Source organism: Sylvia atricapilla, chromosome 6, assembly GCF_009819655.1.
Source record: "Sylvia atricapilla isolate bSylAtr1 chromosome 6, bSylAtr1.pri, whole genome shotgun sequence".
In the NCBI taxonomy this organism is placed as follows: Eukaryota; Metazoa; Chordata; class Aves; order Passeriformes; family Sylviidae; genus Sylvia; species Sylvia atricapilla.
This window is the reverse complement of record NC_089145.1, coordinates 15,047,932-15,062,577: the sequence shown is the minus strand read 5'-3', so window position 1 is coordinate 15,062,577 and position 14,646 is coordinate 15,047,932. Positions and strand designations below refer to the sequence as shown.

Here is a 14,646-nt window from a genome sequence, read left to right as displayed (position 1 = left end):
GGATTGGGGGGAAGGGGGGGTGGGGGGGAGATGGTTTCCCCTCCCGCCCTCCCTTTTCATGTATCTACCCCAGGCCAAAATCTTTGCTTTCACTCCCAAATCCTCAAGCTTTCCCAGTTTAAAGGCAAGAGTCATGGAGGAAGGGGGGTGTAGGAGACAAAAACTCTAACCCGCACAGTTTTTCATCTCTTTTGGGGTCATGGGATCCCTGATTATCCCTTTCCTCTCTACCATCTCCATTAATAAAAAAAAAAAAAAAAAAAATTAATAATTGCCTTAGGAATCTACTTTGGAACAACCCTACACTCCCCCCTCCCCTCGAATTAAATAAACAGCATCTAGAAGCTGATATATCACCAAATGCCCCCCCCCCCCTCTTTTTTATTATTTCTTCCCTATTGTTTAGGATTAGGGCTGTAAATAAAGTGTCGGGTGCGTTTTACGGACAAGCCACGTTTCTAAGGTGTCTCCCCCCGTCCCACCGTCAGAGCGGGGTGTAGGGTCGGGGGTGCAGGGGCCCGACTCCCCCCGCCAAGCCCCTATTAACAGCCTATTACTGCGGGTGGGGGCAGGGAAGGTGCAGATTTAAATGGCCTCTCCCTCCCTCCCTTCAAACGCAGACAATTTTGATGAGTGGGTTTTTGTCCGGATGGTTTGTAATGGTGCCTGTTTTGGGGTGTCCCGGGGGGTCCGGGAAGCTTTAATTCGCTCACAAAGGCTCATTTGCAGGTCAATGCCATGGCACACTCGCCTCTCCCCTTTGCCTAAATCTCCTTTTGTTCCCCATCGCCTGCTCCTCATGCCAGATGGCCGCGGAAAATGCTAATTTTCTCTCTCTCTCTCTCCCCCCCCCCCCCCTTTTTTCTTTTTTTTTTTTTTTTTCTTTTTTTCTTTTTTTTTTTTTTTTTTTTTTTTTTTTGCATTTAATTGCAGCCCTTTGCAGATGGGGGCTGCGGAGTGTGTGCTTCATTCAAATGAGGTTTGCTTTTTGGTTTCCAGGCACGTTTCTAAAAGTCCGATCTGAGTCAGGCAGGGATTAGCTTGACAGGGAAGTGATCAGATTAAAATCCGTGCATGAGCTCGGCCTCGTCCCTCCCTCCCTTTAAAGCTCCCTCCTTCCCCGCCGCTCTCCTCCCAGGAAAAAGGCAAATTCTTCTCTTTCCTGAGCATCTTGCCGTCGGTGCGGTCATGAGGCTGGATTTGCCGTGAAAATAAACGTTTTCTCTCTTTTGCAAGCCTTCTTTCGAAAAGGCAAGCGTTGGGCTTGATGGGAGGTGGGGAGCGGGTGCCCCCCAGCTCTGAGTCTGTGAGGGTGGGGATGGGGGCTGCAGGGTCCAGGAGGGCACCACAGCCTGTAAAACCCCCGGGGGGAACCCAGCCACCTCCAAACGTGTGCTGGGGACGGGAGAGCCACCAAAACAGGTCGGCAAGAGAGGCTGAGAGAGATGTGCGCCCTTCTTCGGGAGTGTCACTCAGTTTTAGTAGGATGAGCTCGTCCTCGAATGGGGTCTGTGACCTTTGAAATGCCTTTAAAACTGCCGCCCTGAAACGCTAGCTCTCAACAAGGAAAACGGTGCCAAAAGAGCAAAACTAGGGGTTTTTCCTCACCTTAAAGACAGCTACACAGCAGCAACTGCCCGAGATGAAACCCCGAGTCCTTCTCACGCAGCCGGCGGCTGCTGCACGGGGTAAACCCTGGGTCCGAGCTGCCCCCTTCGGTGGGTATTTTGTGGGTACGTGTGACCTGGGGGGAATGCTGCTCTTCTTCACCCAACAGCAGGGTGACTTTGCCCCTGGGGTGGGTTTGGCTCCTGAATTTTCAGCGAGAAGGAGCCTTGTTCAAGGCAGGTCAGCCAGATAAGAATTTTAAGGCACTTCGGCATTTTGGGTGGCACTGGGTTTGGAATTGTGCTCTGTGACAAATCCCTCAGCAGTAGGAAAGGCCCAAGGATGTGCTCCAGTTGCCGGTGGGGTTGGATGTGGTTTAAGGCACCACTAAGATTTCTCGATGGACCAAGGCTGGGGGTGCGCAGAGGCAGAGCTGTAGGATGGCTCAGAGTGAAATCAGAGGTGGCACCTTCACAGAGCTGGAGTAGCTTGGCAGGTGAGCATTGCAATCTGGGCTCACAAAGGTACACGGTGGGACAAGAAAATTAATGTCTGAAGAGTTTTAAAGGTATTTAATGATGCAGAGATTTACCAGCTTATCATTTTCTGTGCAGTCACAAACCTACACTTGGTTTTTCCCAAATGATTTGCTTTGTTATAGCAAGATGCTGGTGTTTACTCACTGATGTTGGATCATGTTAATCAACTGCATTGCTCGAATTCTCCTTAGTTTTCTGGCTTAATTAAAGCCAGCCTCCAAACACTGATCCAGGTGTTATCCATGGCTGGCAAATGGCTGGCACAGACACCTGGATCTGTGTCTGCAGGCTGGGGGAGCAGCTCTGCAGCAGCAGCTGGCTATCAGTACAAATTTTTATATAAATATATATATTTATATATATATAGGTAGGTAGGTACACACATACACTCACTTCGAATATTTGGGTTTTGAATGACCTGTCTATTCTGATTTTTAGAACTTAAGAACAACACCCTTTAAAAAATCATTATCATCTGTGACTGATTGTGCCCCAAGAGAAAAACAACAGATTCAGCTTTAGGACTTTTAGGTGTGAAGGAATTAAGCAGTGCCTTTGCCTGCCAGGTAGGGTTCTGAAGGAAGGTGGGGAATGTGTATGATGTCTGCTTTTTTGCCTCTCTCAGTGCCGGCAAATAACAACTGATCTGTTAAGAATGAATTATTGCATTATTCTAATATTTGTTTATTATATTGCATTACCTTAATGATTCTATTATTTCTGATATTGCATTATACTAGTTACCATAAATAGCTTTTTGTGAATGTGTGGAGGCAGCCATTCTCTTTGGGTTAACTAGCAAAAATAAAAGCAAAATTACAGTAGAAAAAGATTTAACCCTATTATCCCTTAAATCTTTAGTAATTATTTCTCTCTCTCTCTCTCTCTTACATCTATGTTGAGGAGGGGCAAATCCCATATATTCTGGATTTTTGTTTAAGTTAGGTTTGTTGCTCTAAGAATTCAAGAACATTTATTTGCTTAAAGGCTTGCCAGTAAAAAGGCCCCAGGTCTAATCCCCTTTCTGCTACACACCAATGAAACTTAGGAAACTCTTTGACTATTGACTTTTTCACGTGGAAACCGATCTGCTCAAAGTGAAAAGAAACCATTTCTTGGAGGGGGGAAGAAAAAAACTCTGTGAAACTATGTTTTGAAGAAGTCGTCGTCCTTGGCCTGTGGAGTAGCAGCAGAAGCAAAGGCTTTTTGATCCTCAGATTTGTAAACTTGTAGACATAATAATGCCATTTCTCTAGTGTTAGCAGGTGTCCTGTCTGGAAGTTGCTGCCTCAGCCTCCAGCAGAGCTGGGAATTAGAAAATTGTCTGTCTTTCCTGAACCGTGAAGTGCTGCTCTTAAATAAAGGCCAGGTCAGATGTTAAAGGGACATTCTTGTCTCCTGAAGCCGAAATAATCTACAGTCACGTCAAGAAATGAAGGCATCCTCCTCCCAAAATGGTCAATCTCTTTATCTCCCATTATAGTCCGCAGGGTCAAGAAAAAGCCCCTTCCGTGCCGACGTTTTGCAATATTTCTCCTAAGTCTGTAATTATTGCGGTTCTGCATAGCTGAATTCCAAGGAAATATGATAATTGGGAAAATTTTATTCTCTTCCTTTCTTTTCCTCCCCCTCCGCGCCCCCACCCCCGCTGTCCTTCCTCTGATAGAATAGTTCAGTGAACTTTGATCAAGCTTCAGATATAAATTCCGTATTTTCTCTCTGCTTCTTAATAGCTTTTATATGAAACTGGGATTATTATTTTTAATCTAATGTGGCTGAAGAGAATTTGTCCACCGAGTCCTCGAAATCCTGCAGACAGGCACAAAAGCCAAACCAACAAGCACGTCTCCTAATTCGCAGCTAACTCCTTCTGATAAGGTGTCTTTGCCCGCTGTGTTTTATGGGTGTTTGCTAACAGCGATTGTTATGGAAATGATCCCCAAATCTCCTGTTGTATCCCCCCGCAGAGGTGACTGCTGCTGCTCGGGGCTGTGCTGCACACCCGAGAGCAAACACGGACGGCTGCTTTTATTTTATTTCCGCGGCAGAAAGGCTGTGCCCGGCCCTTTCTCCGCGGAGCGCCCAGCCCAGCAGTTGCGCTGGTGGGGAGAAAGGTGCGGGCTGTCCCCGCTCTCCCCCTGCCCTGCCCCACCACTCATGGACTGGGTGCTGGAGGGGGAATGTGCAGTTTGGCAGGCAGCAGATTTTGCAATCAGGCAGGTGCCTTTTACCATCCCAATTCAAATTAAATGTGTGTTCCCCTGTAACATGCAGTTAGCTGCATTCCCGGGGTCTCCTCACTCGTGCTGCATAGGGTGGTGTGGAAATCCTACAGGTTTTGGAGAGGAGGGGTGAGAGTCTAGGAAGGCAGAGGTGTGGGTATCACTGCACCTTCTCCTACGGCTCTCCAACCAGAAAAGCATGGTCATAGCTCCTGCTAGCAGCTCCTAGAGCTCCTATTGCTCTTGGCGTAAAAGTTGGGCTTCCTCCTTTGAAGGGATGTGTTTCTGGAGTTCCTCAGTCAGCAGGAAAAAGGAACAGGTTTTGCTCCCTTATGTGGAGAATAAAACAGAGAACAAGGGGTCAGTATTCAAAATCCTGCTCACTCATCTGGGTGAGAGAAAAAACAAAACCAAAAGCAAACAAACAAACAAACAAAAACCCCAAAGTTTTTGGGATCACCGGTCAGCAAATGGAATGCTGTACTGTACTACCGGCAAAACTGAAGTGATGTTAACTAGATCCATGTTTGAAAACATCTTGAGTGAAGGTCCTAAGAAAAGCTGGCTTTGCTAAACCAATTACCAAAATGTATGAAAACAACTTAATTCGTGCTCATTGTTTTGCAGAATGAATTGCTCTAAACCTCAGTTCCCAGTAAGTCTAAGGCTGTTCGATGTGACGCAAACAGGGACTTTTCCTCAGAACTTTCATGTAAAAACACATGCAATGGTAGGGATGCATTCCTAGAGAAAGGTGGTTTTGGTTTCATTTGTTGGTTTTTGAGGTTGCTGGTTTGCACATTTGTTGCCACCAGCCCCCTCAGAGAACCCGCAAGAGGAGCTGCGTGCTCATGTTCCTCTAATCCAGTATCACTCAAAAAGTGCCCCAAACAAAGCATCTTCCAGCTCTGAAACACTCCTCTCCTTCTCCCCACCTCCTAGCCAGGCACAGAGGTGATTTCCTAGGCTTCCTATGGTGTCAAGGATGGTGGAGACCATGGGCAGGGGTGGAGTGCCTGCGTGTGCAGGAGTCAGGCAAGTGGTCAGCACAGTGAGCGTGGGACCAAGGGGTGACAAGTAGGGAAAAATAGATCTGGCGAGGTGAAAAGACCTGTCAAAGCTCAGGCAGCGATTTCTCTTAGTGCAGTGGCTTGGGAGAAAAGAAAATTGAATGTTTTTTAGGTTCTGACTGTAGGTTACATCCAAGAAATATCCTGGTGTGATTGACGCAGAGCAGGCGAGGATGAGGGAAGACGGGGCCTTGGCTCTGCCCCCTTGTGTCTGTGCACGATGATAAAATCTTTTAATTAAATGATCGCATTGAGTGCACAGAGAGAACGGTGCTCGCTTTAATGAGCAGTTGCTCAATTTTGTTTTTCTCGACGTTCAATGGACGGTGCTACATCTTATTAACTGGGCACTATTCAAACTCTCCTCAAAGACATTATTAATGTCCCCACCAGATTTATGCAGTGCTGCTAACAGTAGTAACCCAGCACTTTCCAAACATCAGTGGATCAAAATATAAGTGATGAGTGTTATTATCCCTGTTTAATGATGGGGAGACAAATAAAAAGAGATGGGAGCTAATAATTAATTTGGAATGTTGGTCCAAGGTACCCCATGGCTGCTCCTTTTCAAACCGTGAGCTTCGTCTGGCCAAAACCACATGCAGAGTGTGACCCTGGCTGCAGCTGTGGATGCTCAGCACTTTCACAAGTCAGACCCCAGCAGCTTGTATCAGCTGCCCAACAAACCTGGGCACAATTAGTGGCTGCTTATGAAAACTTGGAGCACCTGGCCCTGAACTGCACAAAGCTTCTGTTGGAGGCACAGGTCAGGAGGAGCAAACTGTTCTCTGAAGAATAAAAGCCTGCATTCAAGTGTTGGCATTGGATTAAACATAAAAGCATCTTTTAGCTCCTTGCTCTGCTTTCACTGGCAGGAGTTTATCCAGAAGTTTCACCTTTGCTGCATGGCCCAGATTCATTCTGTACGGTAAAGCACTGGGTGAACTGGGTACTGTGCATCCTGGGGGAAGAAATGGTGTAGCATGGCTGTGAGAATGCACTGGGAGCAAAAGATCTGGGCTGAAATTGTACAGACAGCTTGGGCACCTCAAAAACTTGAGGGTTTTTTCCCCAATCCTCCTTCTGTGTGTAATACAGGTGTAGTGTGTGTGACAGGCAGTACCAAGTAGGCTAAAGCAAACCTGGTAGGGGAGAGTGAGTAGTCCTGTAATGATGTGAGCGAAAGCTACTGACCCCTCAGCAGGTCTGGGACAATTTTAGATCCCACACTGACCTGGGACACAGGGACAAAAAAGAGGAGATTATTGTTAGCACCCATCTGTAAATGAGTTGAGGGGAGAGATAGGGTGTTACTGGATGAATTTCATGAATGCTTGCTGACAGCAGAGATGTTCAAGACAGCCCTTGAAGGAGTGTACAGGGTATAAATGTTGTGGCCTGTTCCCTTCTCTCCCTCCCTTGGTGCACACCAGTAGAATTTTGTGTCCTCTGCCCAACCTTTTCCAGTGCACCCCAGCCATGCTTCTGCTCCACCCATGCCTTGTTATCCCCATCCTAGGTGTTTTCTGGCACTGCCTCCTCATCCTCCTGTTCCCTCTCCCTGCATCCCCATCCTGTAGACTGAGGCCCACATGACACCACCGATGTAGACGACAGGCCACTGGTTTCCCTGAGGCAGAGGCTTGGCCACGTGGATTGTGGAAAATGGGTCTGAAATTTAGTTTGTTCTGTGTTTAAAAGAGTTTGAGTTATTTTTTGTCTCAGCAGAGCCTGTTTCAGGGCTTTTATGTGCTATACAACTCATGTAACTGTTTTGGCATCTTCCATTCTCTCTTTTTCACCAAAAAATTGTTCCAACAAAGGTTTCTTGGAAACATACAGCTAAAAATCCCCCTTGGTTTAAAAAACAACGGAATACATCAAAACAAAGAACTTTCCACTGGGGGTTTCACCACTGACACCAAAGGAGATTGTGTGGTCTTCTGTATTAGACACTGAAGTGTGTGGGGAGAAGCCACTTGATTCTTTGCCATCCTCTCAGAGTCAGATATAATCACACCCTTTCGAGTTAGGTAAAGAGTTTTGGTTTGTGTTTTGGCTCTCTTTGGTTCAAAAATGATTGTCAAGGGTAACGTTTCTGAGCAGGTATAGGAGGGGAAGACATTGGAAAACCATTTTGATTTTATCCTGTTGCAATAGGTGACAATGTGGCTTAAACAATCCCTGTTTCCTGATGAATTATTTTATATTCCCTGGTTAGTTATTTCTTGTATAAATATATTTGTATATATATGCTTGTATCAATATTTGTATATGTGCTCTTCATATCTGTTTCTTTGCTTTAAAATGGTCAATCCAATTTGCATCTCTCTTGTGGATCCTTCACATGACTCTCCCTGTGCAGCCATCCTATCAAGCAAACACAACTCATTGTAAATGATTTTTTTTTTAATTTCTGTATCAAAACATAAGAAATTATTCCTTAAAGGTTGGGTTTTTTCCCCCATCCTGTTACATACACCTCCTGCTCATTAGCAACAAATATTTGCTGAAGAAGTGGAAAGCAGCTTTTTGTTTACTTTAAGTAATAATAGAACAAGTTTTGGCCCAGAAAGAAAAGTTGTGGCTAGGAAGGAGAATGATTCCCAGTGTCAACCATATGTTGCATTCATCCAGCTGAAGTGGCTTAATTACTGGTAGATGTTGCTGAGCTCATAAAGATACCTTTTTGCCAAGATTGTTTGCTGATAATTGCATTCCAAAAAAAAAAAAAAAATCTCAAAAAAATTTCCCTCCACCAAGAAGCTTCCCTTCCAGTCTTCCTTCAGCACCCTTTCCTTTTAGGTGCTCACCACAGATTCACATTGAGAGATAGATGCTTGTATGAAAATTTTCTGGAGGTGCAGTATTGTTAAAGCTCCTGTCCCGGTCTCTCTTGGGGCAGGGGGGAACTGCAGCAGCCATGCTCCAAATGCAGGGCTCTGCTCCTTGGGAGAGGGAGCGGTGGTGATTTTGGAGTAGATTATTCCTCTAATTGCGTAGCTGGTTTCACTCTGGGATTAAGGCAGCTCAAATAATGACCTGACTTTTTGTAGCTGTAATGAGCAGCAAGCTCGGTCCTTCAAGACCCCTGATATTTTGAATCCCTTCCAAAAATATTCCTGTCGTCAAATCCAAAGTGGAATTCGGGATTTAGCGCTAAGGGGTAAGTGGGTTGGCGGTAACAACCGGCAGCCTCCCTCCGCTTCTGCCTATGCATTCTCATGATAAAGGGCACTTTAAAGCCCCTCTGACAATGAATGAGTCCTAGTTAAATATTTCAAGAACTTCTTTACATGGTTTCCTCTGATGCATGTACTGTTGAGACATCTGTCTTCCGTACTAATAAAGTAGTCTAGATTTAAAATGAACTTCATTGGATTGCTTTGAAACTATAGGCACATATGGTTCATAATTAGCTGGATATCTCTTATAGTTAAATGATTTTTTTTCTCTCTCTCTCTCTCTGTCGCCCATTCGCATCAATAATAGAAGCAAACAAAGTTCCAATTGTTCCCTGTTGCGGGACATTATGTGCCTGAATAAATGGATGTTGGCTGTGTCTACATGGATTTGCCATATGGCTACAAAGGCCGAAAGAATAGGGGCAGTGTGCTTTGTGCCGGGGCGAGGAGGGCCGGCCGGGCTGGGTGGGGCAGGGCGCGGGGGCGGCCGCACACCTTCCCGCACCCCCGGGCCCTCCGGGGAGCCGGAGCGCGGGGGGCTGCGGGCCCCGGCCCTCCTCCCTGCTGCGGGCTGCACACCGCCGGCTCCGCTCGGGCACTGCCCGTGAGCTGGAATTGTTTGCTTTAGAGCCCCGTGCCTAAACTGTCCCCGCGGTGAGAGCTTTCCTCCTGAGACAGGCTGGGCGCACACCTCGTGGCTCCTCCGGCCGAGGTATTTGGGAGCTCGAAGCAGGGATCTTTCATTGCAAAAAGTCCTATTATTAGTTGCGGGCTGGGACAATGGAGGTCCCAAAGGCACCTGCTTTCATGAAAGCGAGAGAAAAGCCCATAAATCCTGGAGGATCCAGCTGCCTCACTCCGGGTATTGTTGGCTTTCATAAGGAAAGGGAAAAGCTATTTTTCTTTTCAAAGGGGGGGAAAATCGTATTGAGTCAGCGGCCACTGATGCGGGCGTGTAAATAATCCCGTTCTGATTAAGCGATCATGGAGCTGGAGGTAATCAATGTTACTTTTACAGCCAGGAGCGTTTGGCGGCCGTGACAGCGGGGGGAGAGCTTGGGGGAAAGGAGGGGGGCAGAGGAGCGCCGTGACGGGGGAAGACGCCGTGTGGGTAAACCTTGAGCCTTATTCGCCCTGAACCTCATTCTCTCAGCTCCCTGCCCCCTCCGTGGAAGTGTATCATGCCGAGATCAGAAAGCCAGAGAATGACGTCCTCTCGGTCCGCCCCAGATGCTGGGTCCAGTGGCGGGGGGTGCAGCATTTCAGAGGTGCAAAGTTGGGGAATGGAATCGGAAAGGCGTAAATCAGTCCAGTTAGCCCCCACGTCCTGGTCCTCTTCCCCATCTGCACTCTCCAGCATCCCAAGCCTGCCCCACCTGCAGCCGGCACCAGACCTGCTCTGTCTCTCTTTCCCGGGCAGCGCAGGGTTGCTACTCAGAGCAGGGCGTGCGCCCCGACCCCACGGGGCTGCGTGCAGATCCCACGGCTTTAACCTGCCCTCAGGCCGTGGGGACGACTTGGTGATGCCACCAAGTGCTGCAGTTGGTGCACGGTTGTGACAGCCCTGTCACCAAAGCACTGTCAAAACGCTAGCCGCTTTGTCTCGTGGGAGCGTTTGTTTTGCGTGAGTGTTGTTTTACGTTTTACGGCTTTTAGGGAACTGCTGCCTTTCCCAGAACTGTTGTGTGTTTGTCCTGTAAATCATTGCTGGGCAAAAAGTACCAGGAAGTGTTTCCCTGCAGTGGCCAGGGCTCTGGGCTCCAGGCTGGGGAGTGAGGGCCCGCGGCCGAAAGAGGGGGAAGGTTTGCACAGCCCCGCCAGGAGCGCTCCCCCGTGCTGAGCCCGCTGCGGGGCATGGCCCGCACGCACCAGTCACCCCCGAGGCTGTCCCGAGCAGAGGCGGGCAGCGGCCCCGGCCCAGCCCGAGGGCGCGGACACAGCCCCGGGAAGAAAGGGGGAATAGTTAAAGTAGCCGGGAGAACGCGCCAAAAGGCCGGAGTCAGGGCGGGATGAAGGGCGTGTGCTCCCCTCACGCTTGGTTAACTCCGGCAGTACTCAGGAGTTTGAACTTGTTTTGAAGGCAAGAAGCGCTCCTTTTCCCTCCGCCCGCTTTTCGCGCTGGGGGGGAAGCGCCCTCCCCGTGGCGGGGTCGTGCTCCGGGGGTACCCGGGGCCCCGCGGCGAGGGAGGACCCCCTTCCACCGAGACACTCAGAGCTGGGCTGGGCTTCCCCGCCCAAGCCGCCGGGGTTGTCCCTGCCACCGCCCTCCCCCCGGACTTCCCCTCCAGCACACACCAAGCAGGCTTGCGGCCGTTTCCTGACTTTTATTTAATTTTTTTTTTTATTGAAGTTGTGGCATTATTTGCAATGGCAGTGGTACAGACCGGCTCAGGATCCACTGAAACAGATTTGTCTTCAAGTAAAGTCTAAGAAGTATTTTGATTCATAGCTACATCTTGTGAATGCCAAAAAAAAAAATCCACTATAAAAATAAATTTACATTTTGTGAATAACAAAAGCAAATATAGTGCCCTTTGGCTTAACCAAAAGAAAAAAAAAGACTATTGGATGTCAAAGTTATCCACGTTTCTGACATAAATAGAAAATATAAGTTAGTATAACTCTTAAAAAAAGTTCTGTACAAATATACACTTGTTTTTTTCATTTTTCCTTTTTTTGCACTGAGAGCTCAGCAGAGATTAAACATTTCTTATAAATGACTTTTAAAGCTTTACACTTCTGGCCAGTGTACTCACATTAGGCATAATACATTTCTATACAGAACGTCATACATTGATTGCACTGTTGTACGATAACACTGCTCCGTGCGCGGCCGGCGCTGCGGCTCCGCTCCGGTTCCCGCTCCGGTTCCCGCTCCCGGGCCGGGCGGGCGCGGGGGGGTCCCGGCTCGTCGCGCCGCCCGCCCCGGCCCCCCACGCCTCCGGGGCGTCTCGCCTCCCGGGGCGGCGCGCCTCTCCCGTGGGTGCAGTAGTGCAAAAGTCTGGAGAACAAAAAGGAGGAGGAGAAAAAAAAAATAAGCAGGGGGAAAAAAAATTGGTGGTGGTACAGAAAATAAGTAAGAAGGTGCCGCAGAAAGCGCCCGGACACCCTCGCCCGCTGCCGGGGCGCGTCTCACCTGGCTCACCGGAGCCGCTTGCGGGGGGTCTGCTCAGCCGGCACGGCGGCGGGGGGCGGCGGGCAGCCGGCGGGGCGCTCCGCCGCCGCCTTGGGCTCCGCCGGCCTTTTTCTCCTCGCGAAGAAATCTGGATGGGGGACGGAGAGGAAGGAGGGGTCCGTCAGCCACTGCGGCGGGACGCCCCCCGCCCCCGGCGCCCCCCGGCTCCCCACGCACCTGTGATGCGGGCGGTCGGGCCCCTCCGGCGGAGCCGCATGCCGCGGCGGCGGGGCGCGGCGCGGTTCTCCCGGCTCAGGCGGCCCCCGGGCCCCTTGCCGGCGGCGGGCGGCGGCGGCGGGGACGGGGGCGCCCGGAGGAGAGGGACGCGGCACCGTCCCACCTGCAGAGTCTCCCGGTAGAAAGCGGGCACGGCGCCGGCCTCCACCTCTTCCCAGCGCAGGCGGCCGGGCCCCGGCAGCGGCGTGTCGGTTTGGAAGTTGTAGTCCCAGCGGCGCTGGTCGTCCTCCCCCATCTCCCGCAGGCGCTCCCGCAGTTCCCGGCCCAGCTCCTCGTGGTCCACCGGCCCGAAGAGGCTCCTGCAGACCGGGCTGCGGCCGTGCCCGACCAGGGCTCGCCGGGCCGAGAGGCGCTCCAGGGCGGCGGCGCCGGAGAGGTGCACGTTGGACATCGCCGCCGGGCAGGACGCGGCGGGCCGGGAAGGCGTGGATGCCCCCCCGCCGCTCCTCTCCTCCCGTCCCGTCCGTTCGCTCCCTCCGCTCGCAGCGGCCCTGCCTCCCGCCTTTGAACCCCTGCCCTCGGCCGCTGCCTTTTAAACCCCGCTCCCCGCGAGTGCGAGCAAAACACCATTAGCATAATAGTATTTCCCTGCCGCCGGCCCGCCGCGATTGGCGGGGCCCCCCCCGCCGCCCCCCGGCCCCCGGCGGCAGCGCTCCTGCCCGCGCCCTCCATTGGCTGCGCCGGGCAGCGCCGCGCCGCCGCCGGCCGCATTGGCCCGCACCGGCCCCGCCGCGGACCGGGGGGGCGGCCCCGGCGCTGGCCCGGCCCCGGAGGGCGGCCGCCGCGCTCCCCGCCCGCTGCCGGCCCCGCTCCCTTTGTCTGCCGCCGCCCGCAGCTCCGCCGCCGCTTCCAAGCCGGAGACTTTCGGGGTTGTTTTATTTTTTTTTTTTTCTCCCCGCTCCGTGTTGCCTTTTCCGCGTGAAGGGTCTGTGTGGGAGTGTTTTTGCTATTATTTTTACTATTATTTTGTTTGGGATTTTTTTTTTTTCTCTTTGAGGAGTGTCGCTAGTTTTTTCAGCATCCGTGGAGCGCGGGGGCTTGGGGCGGGGGAGGTGATGCGTGTGGAGGAAAACGGGATCGTTTTCTGGCTCGGGGATTTTTATTACAGTGCTGCAAAACAAAGCGAGATGCTTGCAGATTTCAAAACAAGCTGAAGGCTATTTTTAAAAATAGGGCTTCTCAGCTGCATGGAAGTAATAACTTGCAGCCTTAGTGAATAGAAGTACATGAAAACCACAGCATTTTCCTCTCCCGACTTTAAAACCCACATAATACGTGTTTGTTCACTGCAGATGAACTAATCTCGCTATTGTGTTGCCAGGGATCAGCTGGCTTGTGCTTTACATTTTCTGCAGGTCACTGCAATCATTGCCTTTTGTTGTTTTGGGCTGGAGGAGTATGAAAGGAAAGGAAGGGGGAGCATAACTGACACCATGCTAAGATTGGTCCCAGAACACCATCGCAGTGTTGATGCGTGTCTCAGAGGGTCATCGTGGCAATGATTTTTTCATCTGCAGACAACAAGGGGAAAGATGAACCTCTTTCATGCAGCGTGTTTGGGGGTCCCCTCACTCTTCATGTCCCTATGGCTCTTGCCATTGGGAGGTTCATATCCTTGAGCAAAGACAGCTTAGATGGTTTTATTCCCTAGAGAGAATAAAATTAATAATAATTCCTAGGATGTGCTGGCTCTGCAGAGACTACCCCAGATGTTGGCTTGCTGCAGGGCTGGAGGCATTGCAGCTTTAAGCCCCTGAGGGTAACAGTGCCCACAGGTAGGTCTGCTTCAAGAAGAGGGGCATTTGTCCTTGCATCCATGGAAAGGCCTTGCCAAGTGCATCCAAGTCTGTGATGTTTCCACATTTGTCCCACCTCTGTGACAGCAGTGCCCTCCAGCACTGCTGGGGACACTTACTCCCACACTAGTCATGCCAGTGAGGAGCTTGTGATAGGTGGGACAACCCCTGCCACCTCCCAGGTACTGCACCTTCAGTGGTGCTTCCAAACTCTGCCCACACCAGGAGGTACCAGCAGTGCCCGTGGGTTTGAACCCATGGACCTGGGATTGGCTGCTGGCAGAGAGAATGTTGGAGCCTGGCTCACTGCACAGGAAGGATCTATCCATGCTCAGGCTGCTGAGCAGTGAGATGCCATGACAGGTTTGATCTCCTGAAGTGATTTCCTGATGTTTGTGGGGACAGGTGGGGTGCTCAGTGGGAAGCATCTGTAGCTTGGTGATTGAGAGAAGAAGATGCAGCAAGTGCCTTCGGTGTGCAGATCCTCACTTGTTCCCTGGGCAGGCATGGACTCACACCTGGCAGAAGATTTTGCTGACCAGTGGTACAGACAGACCATTTAATTTCACTAATGGCCATAGCATGGGTGTTTTAAGAAATGGGAACTTTTTTTTCTTTTAAAGGTGCCTGCTCACATGTTACATTCATAACAGCCATTCTCAGTTTCCCAGGTGAGCTGAACGACCTACCCATTTGGCTGCTTTAGGTGAATATTACCCCACTGTCCTTTTCCATTCCAAAATGGCCCTTGAAGATGGCCATATCGAGGTCTCTTGGCCCCAAGGATGTAATTTAGGGAGCATGCTTAGTGATG

The 14,646-nt window shown here is 50.5% G+C and overlaps 1 protein-coding gene across 1 annotated transcript; it reads right to left on the bottom strand.

Moving 5' to 3' along the window:
* Window positions 1-10,933: 10,933 nt before the first annotated feature.
* CDKN1C (cyclin dependent kinase inhibitor 1C) lies at window positions 10,934-12,496 on the bottom strand. Its single transcript, XM_066320880.1, has 3 exons — window positions 11,977-12,496; window positions 11,761-11,887; window positions 10,934-11,625 (listed from the first exon to the last, which is right to left on the bottom strand). Exons 1-2 carry the CDS (start codon window positions 12,425-12,427, stop codon window positions 11,766-11,768), a joined length of 573 nt encoding a protein of 190 aa, XP_066176977.1. The 5' UTR covers window positions 12,428-12,496; the 3' UTR covers window positions 10,934-11,625; window positions 11,761-11,765.
* Between the last annotated feature and the right edge of the window lie 2,150 nt (window positions 12,497-14,646).

Excerpts from the sequence above, each read along its gene's own strand:
- CDKN1C (XM_066320880.1), bottom strand. The coding sequence starts at position 12,427 with ATGTCCAACGTGCACCTCTCCGGCGCCGCCGCCCTGGAGCGCCTCTCG. Across the intron at positions 11,888-11,976 it reads CCCGACCGCCCGCATCACAG|ATTTCTTCGCGAGGAGAAAA; the intron begins GTGCGTGGGGAG and ends TCCCCCATCCAG.